This window comes from Gossypium hirsutum, chromosome D06 (genome assembly GCF_007990345.1).
Source record: "Gossypium hirsutum isolate 1008001.06 chromosome D06, Gossypium_hirsutum_v2.1, whole genome shotgun sequence".
In the NCBI taxonomy this organism is placed as follows: domain Eukaryota; kingdom Viridiplantae; phylum Streptophyta; class Magnoliopsida; order Malvales; family Malvaceae; genus Gossypium; species Gossypium hirsutum.
The window spans coordinates 9,673,320-9,684,670 of NC_053442.1; the positions used below are offsets into that span (position 1 = coordinate 9,673,320).

The 11,351-nt window shown below is 34.4% G+C and overlaps 1 protein-coding gene across 4 annotated transcripts; it reads left to right on the forward strand.

The window, feature by feature from the left end:
* The first annotated feature begins 1,137 nt into the window (after positions 1-1,137).
* LOC107901203 (transcriptional corepressor LEUNIG) lies at positions 1,138-9,770 on the forward strand. Of its 4 annotated transcripts, none has more exons than XM_016827103.2 (18): positions 1,138-1,366; positions 1,925-2,022; positions 2,136-2,245; positions 2,802-3,161; positions 3,238-3,323; positions 3,444-3,531; positions 3,665-3,740; positions 4,439-4,488; positions 5,224-5,526; positions 5,642-5,752; positions 6,057-6,299; positions 6,797-6,914; positions 7,029-7,138; positions 7,312-7,461; positions 7,932-8,087; positions 8,206-8,322; positions 8,882-9,088; positions 9,213-9,770. In XM_016827103.2, exons 1-18 carry the CDS (start codon positions 1,335-1,337, stop codon positions 9,354-9,356), a joined length of 2,559 nt encoding a protein of 852 aa, XP_016682592.2. In that variant the 5' UTR covers positions 1,138-1,334; the 3' UTR covers positions 9,357-9,770. The 4 variants fall into 4 exon arrangements, with proteins under 4 accessions (XP_016682592.2, XP_016682591.2, XP_016682590.2 ...); XM_016827102.2 differs by having other exon boundaries at positions 1,148-1,366; positions 5,645-5,815; XM_016827101.2 differs by having other exon boundaries at positions 1,173-1,366; positions 5,642-5,815.
* The last annotated feature ends 1,581 nt before the right edge of the window (positions 9,771-11,351 follow it).

Sequence of the window (11,351 nt, forward strand, 5' to 3'; positions counted from 1 at the left end):
AAATTCTGAAAATTTTATGGTAAGTAGAAATATGAGTCTAGTTTCACAGAAAATTTACAAATTTAAATTTTGAGTTTCGTAACTCAAGTTATAATTAAATTAGTGACAGTTGCGCAGGTGGACAGTGTTGTTATGAACAGTGAATTTAATTTTAAAAGCAAATTTTTATGCTCCGAATCGATAAGTTAAATTGGTTGACATCTCGTACTCGATTCCGGAGACGGTCTCAGGTAAGAGGTGTTACATCCTAACTTCACATTTAACTTATACACACTAAATTAATAATATTTTCTACTCACTTGTCGGATTTAGTGATCTCGAATCACCATTCCGACACCACTGAAAATTTAGGTCATTACAAATTTAATCTCATTTTGTAGAAACCTATTAAGTGTTTACTGTCTATATTTATTTTATTTTGGTTTATTTCCAGTATCTTAGATTATGTTTTGTTTAAAAGACCTTTTAATTGTTAAATATATATTTAAAAAAATATTTAATGCCGTTTAAAAACTAGTATTTAATTGAGTGCTAGATAGATTAAAAAATTAGTCAAATTGTATTATTGGTCACTATATTATGTATAAATTATGAATTTGATTTTATACTCTAGTTTAATTATTTTTAATCTTTTTATCTTTTTTGAATTTTGAAATTTTCAATCATATCAAATGATAACCATTAATTTCATTAAATTAAAATTTGTTATTCCAAAATTTTACACAAAAAATATATTATCACATATATAATAACATGCCAACTTGTTATTTTCATGTAATACTTACAAAAAATACGTCATTTTAGTTAATATATTTAAGAATTACTATTTGAATCAAGGTTGAAATTTTAAATTTAAAAAGAAAATGAGACTAAAAATGATCAAATTGACAAATCAAGATTAAATCTAAAAGTTATGCATAATACAACGCTAATAATAAAATTTGACCTAATGAACTCAGCTTCTATCATTAATCTTGAAATTTCAAGATTTAAAAAATATAGGGACTAAAATGAATCAAATTAATATATAAAAAATTAATCCAAAATTTACGTATAATACAAGGATTAATAACATAATTTGACCAAAAATTCCCAATGCGAGACAGCTAAACAAGAAAACCTCAACTGTTACTAAATAATAATTCATGTATTTATAAAAGAAAAAATGGAAAAGACGCTGGATTATTCTTATGAGTATAAAATATTTTCGTTGGATTGAAAAGCTGTTTCTTCAGAATTTAACATAACCAATTTTCCTTGCATCCATTAGTGGTTTACTGATTTTAAAGCTTTTTTCCTTTTTTGGTTTTTTAATCTTAAAAAAACCTACAACCATGTCGCAGACTAACTGGGAAGCTGATAAAATGTAAGTTCTGTTTATGCTGTGTTTTTTGTTTCCAAGGGTTCTTTTATTTCATTTTTTTTACTAATTTAGTCTAGGGTTTTTGTGTTTTAACTTCAGGACTATTAATGAAGTTTCCATTTTGTTCATTGACTTCTTTTCTTTTTTTTTTCCTTTTTAAATTCATTTTTTGGGGTTGTCCATGGATTTAGTACCGCATACTGATTTAGGGTTTTGTTGGAGACCAATATAAATGGTTTTTTCTTCTTTTTTAATGCTCCCACCGTTATGTTTTTCCACATTATTATGAAGAATGTCTTGATAAAATTATCATCTAAGACTCTTTTGGATGAAATAATGCAAAATTTATAACGGAGCAATGGAACACAGCATTCTGTTTTTTTGAAAATGCTTCTGAATTCAAGTCATGGGTTGTGGAAATTTCTAGCATTATATGGTGATACATTTTTTTTTTGGCTAATGAAGGTTTTCCTATGAATTAAGGTTTAATGTTCTGCATTTAAGTTGTCTACTTTTGTAATAATCTGATAACTGAATTTTTTTTGTCCCTTTTGAGAACAGGTTGGATGTGTATATATATGATTATCTGATGAAGAGAAAGTTAAATGCTACTGCAAAGGCATTTCAAGCTGAAGGGAAAGTATCGACTGACCCAGTAGGTATGATATGCCAAAAATAAATAAATCTTGCGAAGAAAGATAGCTTCTAGATGGTTAGAATTTAATTTTCTTTTTTAAACTTAATGAAACTGATTTTTTAATGTGTTTTCCAGCTATTGATGCACCTGGTGGATTTTTATTTGAATGGTGGTCTGTATTTTGGGATATCTTCATTGCGAGGACAAATGAGAAGCATTCAGAAGCTGCTGCATCTTATATTGAGGTGTGTTTGTGGATGCTTGCTAGCATGTAATGTTGCCTTTATATTTGGTTTTCAAGTTGTATGTGTTGCCCTATTTTTCTTGGTTTAGCTCTCTCTGTTGTCTAGCATATATAGATTACTAAAGTTGTTTCTGGAAAATAAATTTCACTGCATGCTAAAAAATTTGAAGTTGGATTTTTAATTGATACTGCTATATCTGCTTCCCTGGTATTTGCTCCCATCATTTTACTTGTCTTACGTTTCTTTTTTTGGGGATGGGAAGTTCAAATGAGTATGAGTGAAACGCGACGATGGTCATTTTTAAGGAACAAACAGTGGCTTTTTTATTTTGTCCCTGGAATTATTGGTGTCCTTGGGCACTGAATCTACTAAAGGTTGTGAGGAATGAATTTGACTTCCATACTAAACAAAATTTTTGTATAATGTGGAATGGAATATTTCATTTCAAATTTTGTTTGAAAAATTTTCATTTATGTTATTAGTCATTTTACAATTGCTGTTTCGATGAGTTAGTTGAGCAAGTTTTCTGTTTAGTTAAATTGTTTAAAAATGGCAGACTCAAATGGTCAAGGCTCGAGAGCTGCAGCAGCAGCCACACTATCAGAAGCCTCAGCAGATGCAGATGCAACAGCTCTTATTGCAGAGGCATGCTCAGCAACAGCAGCATCAGCAGCAACAACAACAGCAACAGCGACAGCAACAGCAACAGCAACAGCAACAGCAACAGCCACAACACCAGCAGCAGCAGCAGCAAAGAGAAGGGACTCAGTTGATAAATGATGCTGCCAGTGGGCTTGTTGGTGAACCTCTCATGAAGGAGAGCAGTGCAAGTGCAATTGCTGCCACAAGAAAGATGTATGATGAGACTTTTAGGTTTCCACGCCAAAGGGATTCCCTGGATGATGCAGCTGCTAAGGTACATTAACTTGGTAGGAATGATCCAACCCTTTTTCTCTCATTCTCACAGTTTCTGACATCAGATAAGTTTGCAGCAATTAGGTGATAATTTAGGCCAGCTTCTGGATCCTAATCAAGCCACAATGATGAAAGCAGCCTCAGTGGTTGGCCAGCCTCCTGGGTACTTTTCAATTTTCATGTGTCTTTTTTTTTTTAAAAAGTCATGTATTATTTCCTTTATTTGCTTTGTCGTGTCTTTGTTATGTTAAAACTATTAGTGACTAAACTCTACTCCTTACAGGCAAACACTGCATGGCACACCTGGAAATATATCAGGTAGTCTTCAGCCAATGCAAAATCGAGGTCAGCAGATTTCAGTGCCCACCCAGGTAGTTCATTGTCATTTTATCCTTTTTTGTATATATTTTAAAGTTTTTAACTTCAACTGCAGGTTTTAAACCCCCTCCCCCCCCTTTTCCATTTAGTAATTTTGGTTGTTTTTTATACCATATCCTGATACAGGATTCAAGGAGTGAGATCAATCCAATGTTGACTCCTAGAGCTGCTGGTACTGATGGATCATTAATAGGAGTTCATGGTAAAGTTTTGACCTCCAGAAAGCTGTTTCTTTATTTAGACTTTTGTACTATTATTTAATTGTGAAACAACTACCTTAAAATAATAAAATATCCAACATTTATTGCACTTTAGGTGCGCTGAATATTCCTTTACTCTTAGTAAACTGAACCAATTGTTCTACTTGAAATGATCCTTGTAACACAATGTGGCATTGGTGGGAGCGTGTACCTCTTGGAAGGTTGTAATTACAGCAAACCTTTTAAGCAATAGAAGTTATTGGATGTGAAACCAATCTTTGAGTCATTGATACAGAGTGCATTTGGCTTAGATGAGAAGAAGTAACCTTAGTTATTGACCCCTTTGAATATATTGCTAGAAATTTATTACCACTGAAATGAACGACCTTTTTTTTAAAAAAAAAGGATTGAAGATTTTGGATTATACTTTTTAACTTTGTTTGACAGTCTCAATCACTTGTCATAGGACCTTGTTTCAGCAGGATGTACACTAGCTTCCTCTGACCTTTTAGATTGGTAAATCAATATAAATTACTACCTGGTTATCTCATTGCTATAGTTGCATAGTCGCATGTGAATTGCTTAAAACTCTTTTAAGTTCAATGAATTGCATATATTCTTTTATTTTTTTGCTAACATCGCTTTCAATATGATTTTAAGGTAAAACTTATTGCTTTTATTAACTTATGTTGTTCTTAAGGATCAAATCAAGCTGGTGGCAATTTGACATTGAAAGGATGGCCTTTAACGGTGAGTCTCTTGACTTACAGTTGATATCAAGTTGCTATGTCCTCCCTATTTACAGTTTCACTTTCTCACTGCAAATGAACAATATTGGGTTCAATTTTTGACGTTTATTACAAATGTTAGGAGCCATTTACTGCTAGGTTGTGAAGACAATTAGTGTGTTTACTAAATTTAAAATACTCATGGCATGTGTTATGCTATGTTAGGGATATCTGTTGAATAAATCATTTGTGAATAGCACGTACATATCTTGCCCTGAATGAAACAGATGTTTATGCTGCATTTCTGATTTCCTGCAACTAATTTCTAGTGCATTGGATAACAAAATTTTCACTACTCTGCTTAAAAAAAGTTTGCTGTCTTGGTTGAAGGGTTTTTATGGGTATATGGGCAAACCCTTGTTATTGTGGCTCATGGATAACTGCTGAAATAACTTTGTCTAATGGATACAGGAAGAGGACTAATTTGTATGTAGAATAATGACACAACTGAAATAATTCCTGTTCTTTCTAAATTGTTCTTATGGAAAGTAAAGTGGAGTAGAACAACCAAGATAACTTAATCTTTTATCTATGGTTGAAATCTGATAATGATTGTTGACAGTGCTGCATAAAATGTGTATCAGATTTGATTTGTGGGTTTTATGTTCAAATTTTATTTATATTTTATAGTAAAAGTAATAAGGCATGCAAGGTTGATATACGGTTTCCTTGTCTAATATTATCTTACCAACTGCAGGGACTGGACCAACTTCGATCTGGGCTTCTCCAGCAGCAGAAAACTTTGATTCAGACCTCTCAGCCCTTCAGTCAGCTTCAGTTACACCAACAACTTCTTCTTCAAGCACAACAAAACTTGTCATCTCCATCAGCAAATGATTTTGAAAGTAGAAAAATGCGCATGCTTCTGAACAATCAGATTATGGGTCTTGGGAAGGATGTCCCACTAAATTCCCTCGGCGATGTGGTTCCCAAAGTTGGATCACCTATGCAAATTGGTTGTCCTGTGCTGCCTCGTGGAGACTCCGATATCTCAGTTAAGGTATATTTATCTGTACTGCACATCAATTGACAATTGTTATTATTCCTGATGCTTTCATTAGATTTGAAGCTGTTGTAGCTTGCTCACTGTGGTGTTTCATGTTTTTTATTCACAGCAGCAACAACTGCATCAAAATAATCAACAATCACAGCAAATTGGACAGAATCCACTTTCAAGTCAGCAGTCTCAGAATTCAAATCACCAACTCCAGCAGCAAGAAAAAATGGTTGGTGCCTGCAGTATGATGCCTGATAGTAGCATATCAAACACCTTTAATGGAAATGACCAGGTTTAACATTTGCTGGGATTGGGCTGTTAATCATGCTATCTATACACTATTTTCTCTCTGTTTTATTGTTTGTAGCTTCTTCGTTCCCCAAAATCCATTTTTTTTTTAAAATGTATGTTATAGTTATACATTTGGATTCTTTCTGATCTATCCCATGGCCTGGAATTGGAATACTGTAACAATCTCATTTGTACATAATTTGGCCCAAAATTTCTAACTCAGTACTACATCTTTGCTTAAGGCTTCAAAAAATCAAGTCGGCCGAAAGAGGAAGCAGCCAGGGTCGTCATCAGGTCCAGTCAATAGCTCGGGAACTGCGAACATCACTGGACCAGCTCCAAGTTCACCTTCCTCACCTTCTACTCACACACCTGGAGATGCCATTTCAATGCCCACATTGCCTCATAATAGTGGTTCCTCTAAGTCTTTGCTCATGTTTGGCTCTGATGGCTTGGGTTCCCTTACATCAGCTTCTAATCAATTGGTAAAGGTCCTATCCATCTTTTGATTAACATCATAGTCTTGCTTCAGTAATTTTTTTTTTAAGTTCTTATTTTCTTGTGGTAATGAAATTTACATTTTGGCCCTTTATCTTCTAGAAAGTTCCTGAAGCAAATGTTGGGAAGCTATCATATGCTTATCTGATTTAGGTATCACCTGAGAGAAGCCGGAAATATAATTTAGAATCTTCTAAGAGGTGAAGAAGTATATAAAATAGACAATGTAGTAAAGTGAATTGTTTTAGATAGGCTCTTTAACTTTAAGAATCAATGCTAACTTGATTTCAAAAGAGATGCTATCAGAAGTGAAATCATTAAAAACCGACAATCTACATGTTTCCAGTCTTAGTTAATACTGAGCTACATAAAAGATTGGGTTTTATCATTAGACACATCAATTGGAAGAATTTACACACTGCTGCTAGTTATTTTTCTTGATATTCCATTCTGCTGTGGGGTAACTTGACATAGTAAATCACAGGCTGATATAGACCATTTTGTGGATGATGGGTCTCTAGATGATAATGTGGAGTCATTCTTGTCTCATGATGATCCAGAACCTAGAGATAGAGTTGGTCGGTGCAGTGATGTCAGCAAAGGTATGATTAATGTTAATTTTTAAATTATTGACTGCATGTGTTTCCCCACAGAAATACCTGCAATTTCTTACAATGGCTGAAATGCTTAAAGATTTAATAATATTGTAATCTCAGGCTTAACATTTATGGAAGTCCAGCTTATCCCAGCTAGTACAAGTAAAGTAGAATGTTGTCACTTCTCAGCAGATGGGAAGTTGCTTGCTACTGGTGGCCATGATAAAAAGGTACAGTGTGATTTGATTTAATTTCATACTATTTTTTTCCTTCTGTGGTATTAAACTATGTAAAACTTTTATTCTGGCTGATAGGCAAGCTTCAGTGCTATTCTAGCTGAAGTTTTTAATTTTTCTAGAGGAAACCAGTTTTAACTTGTTTGCTTGATGATATCATTACGCAGGCTGTGCTTTGGTGCACAGAGTCATTTGCATTAAAGTCTACTCTTGAAGAACATTCTCAATGGATAACTGATGTTCGCTTCAGTTCAAGCATGTCAAGGCTCGCTACCTCTTCAGCTGACGAAACAGTCAGGGTTTGGGATGCTGATAATGTTAGTAAGCATACATCTTTTTATCATGGAATGTCTCATCTGATCACAGTTCCAATCACATTATAGCTGGGTCTTTAATAGATAATATTTTTAATCCGCTTCGCAATGACCGATTCTGCTGTGCATTTTCTGGTTTGTTGCTTTTGGAAACTGCTTCAGTATGCAGTTGCTATATGACCTACTTGTCAGAACCGCCACCAAACAGTATTGACTGCTAGGCATTAAGAACATAAGAAAGGAAGTCCACTGTTGCAGCTATAGATGGCTTAATGAGATTTCTGTAGTCAAGCCCTACTCAGTGAAGGGTTTGTTAGTTGAGTCATGTTGAAAATTGGTTACTAGAAGACTATGAAAGTAATATTTTTTATGGATATTAAGTTTTGTCACGTGAAGCATTTACTCATGGGAATTATACCAGTGAAGTTCTCTTTAAATTTCATGATTTATGGATGCATGGTTCTATTTTGCAGCCTGCTTACTCGCTCCGTACTTTTGTGGGACATTCTACAACTGTTACATCACTCGACTTCCACCCTACCAAAGATGACCTTATCTGCTCATGTGATAATAATAGTGAGATTCGATATTGGAGTATTAAGAATGGTAGTTGTGCTGGAGTCTTGAAGGTATATAGCCTTACGATTCATTCTCAAGAAACGGTTTTGTACAATGCTTATCTCTGTTTTTCTTTTGCAAATCCTATTTTTACCATTAGTGCCTTTCTCTTTTTTTGCCTTTAATCAGGGTGGTGCAACCCAGATAAGATTTCAGCCCCGTGTTGGAAGGTTTCTTGCTGCTGCAACTGATAATTCTGTATCCTTACTCGATGTAGAAGCCCAAGTTTGCAGAGCCAAATTACAGGTCAGTTGGGAGTTTGCTATAGTTATTATTTAATTTGATTTTGGATCTTGTAACCTACAAGCAAATGGGTTTTGGTAATTGTTAATGGGATGCTCTTACACTCCAGCTTTGTTGCATATAGAGTGAGAAAACTCTGTGATCATGATGTTACACGATCATAGTTTCTTTGTGTATCTGTTGGCAGATGCAAGGCCTTTGAAAAGGTCTTGACAAGAATGAATGTAGTGTTTTGAGTATCGGATGGTTGTATATGTTGTTTGTGGGAGTGCTTTCTAGGAATAGGAGTCTACATGTTCTAAAACTTATACCTCCATGGCACATAAGTTTGGTTTGAATGATTTGGCATCCTGTCGTTTTTCCATCAATGCTGCTAATCCATTTGGTTCTTTTTTAACTAACAAACCCTCCAAACAAAGCAGACTTTTTGCCCTAAATCTTATTACTTTGACTATGGAAAAATAAAAATCTTATAGTTTTTTTTCTGTCAAATATTTCTATCATGTCTCTTTTGCTTCAATTCTGTTGACTATTATTTTCATCTCATCAACTGTCATTGCAGGGCCATAAAAGTGTTATTCATTCTGTGTGCTGGGATGCTACCGGTGAGTTTTTGGCATCTGTAAGTGATGACTTGGTGAGAGTGTGGACGGTTGGATCCAGTGGCAAAGGAGAATGTGTTCATGAACTGAACCGTACTGGCAACAAATTTAACACTTGTGTTTTCCATCCTTCTTACTCTTCCCTGTTGGTCATTGGCTGTTATGAGGTGAGTATTGCGTGCCTTCAATATCATGTTTTTAAGCTATCCTTGTTACTTTGGGCTGGACCGCCTTCGTTTAGTTTCTTTCCCCATTTTCCTAACTCAATCCACTAATTATTGTGGCAACTAGACACTGGAGCTTTGGAACATGCTTGAGAACAAAATAATGACACGACATGCACATGAGAATCTAGTGTCGGCTTTGGCAGCATCAAATAGCACTCGCATGGTAGCCTCAGCTAGCCACGACAAGTGTGTGAAGCTCTGGAAATGATTTGACTCCCTGCATTTTATCCACTCTACTGTTAAAATGGTATAGTTCCTTGCACTAAATATATAACAAGGTTTTCTGACAGATTTTTTTGTACTTAGTTCATCCCAACTATTTTGAAGCAGCAAAAAAAAATCGTGGTGGTGGTTGGGGGGGGGGGTTTAGATTTGTCCACCAAAGAAGAAAAATGTCAAACCTTGGGCCTAACCGTTCAGCTTTGAGATATTATCTCTTTTGTTAAGGCAATTTATGTTGGTTGGATAAAGAAGAAACAAGGTTTAAGGATGTGTAGCACTCATATATATATATATAAGCATTGGAAGATTAGAGAGAATTTTCTTTTAACATATACTGAAATATTGTTGAAAATTTGATGGATGTTGAAAACTGTAATAGGCAGGATTTGAATTCGACTTATATTGGAAGGGTCTTTTTGATTTTTTTTTGGGGGGGGGGGGCTTAAAATATGCTATTAGTAGAATATGTCCGTTGGTCCCACTTTGCATAGATTAAAAGTTTAATTAAACATAATATTTAAAATAAATGAATAAAACAGAAGTAGTTTGATAAATTATGGAATGAATTGAAATATGACAGAAGAAAATATTAAAATATTAAAACATATGAATGTGCTAAATTTATATAAATTGAATTATTAATGTGTAAAAAGTTATATAAATTTATAGGACTTAACGCACTAACAAAAAAAAAAATGAAAACATGACCACAAGCAAATAATTTTCTTTAGATCCAATCACAAATACAAGTTATGTACAATATCTTATGAATTAAGAGACAATATAGATACAACATGAATGATATAAAATCATAACACAACATAAAGTGAAAAATAATATAAAAATGACATTCAACTTCATCTATTTCTTAAATAAATAAAGCTAAATTTGATTCACGATGACAAATTATGCAAAATGCGTGATGAATTGAGATGTGACCAAAATTACATGAAAAATAGCTGGCTTTTTTCATGATTTGGTCTTAGAACTATACTTGTTTTTTTCACATTTTTCACATTAGATGTATATATATTTTTTTATTTTTTTGATATTTAAATTATCATTTTCCTCCAATTTCACCCCCAAATTATAGTTTGAATACCAAAGTGTGACAAAACAAGTCGAATTATCAAAGTGAAACAATCGCATCTTTTTTCCTTCAAATTCAATCATGATAAATTAGGTGAAATGACTTCTCCAGTCTCTCTCAGTTTCGAAAATGAGTAAATTAGTCTTTGACCCTTAATTGCTTAATTTCGAAATTGATAGAGACTAAATTGGTTTGAAACAAGCGGCTTGGAACCCAGACTGGTTTTCATGAAATGTGACATGTCTAGCTATGAAAATCTGACCATTGCTATCTTGACACCTATATCCTTTATGACTATTAGAATAGCCAAGAAAAATGCAAGGAATAGACCTAAACTGGAGCTTGTTTTTCTTATATGGTCTAAGGTTTGGAAAACACAAACATCCAAATGTTTTAAGGAAGGAATAGTTGGGCTTGGTTTGGAAAAGCTTCTCATAAGGTGAGACATATCCTAAAGGTGCAGACGGTAACCTGTTAATGAGGTAGGCAGCATTGCTAAAGGCATCGTTCCAATATGACACTGGCATTGCTGCATAGCGAGCATAGAAAGCCCAGTTTCAACTATCTGGCGATGCTTGCATTCAACCAAGCCATTTTGGGCTGACGTGTAGGGACATGTGAGCCTTTGCAGGATTCCATGCTGAGCAAGATAGGGTCGAAGAGCTTGGAACTCACCCCCACCATCTGTTTGTAGTGATCTAAGCTTCATACCAAGTGTTCTCTCAACCTGCTTATGAAAGAGAGGAAAAACAGTAACAACGTCCGACTTCTTATGCAAGAAGTATAACCATGTAAATCTTGTAAAGGCATCTGTAAACGCTACATAGTATCAAAACCGATTGGATGTTACTGGTGCTGGACCCCAGACATCTGCTACAACAAGCTGCAAAG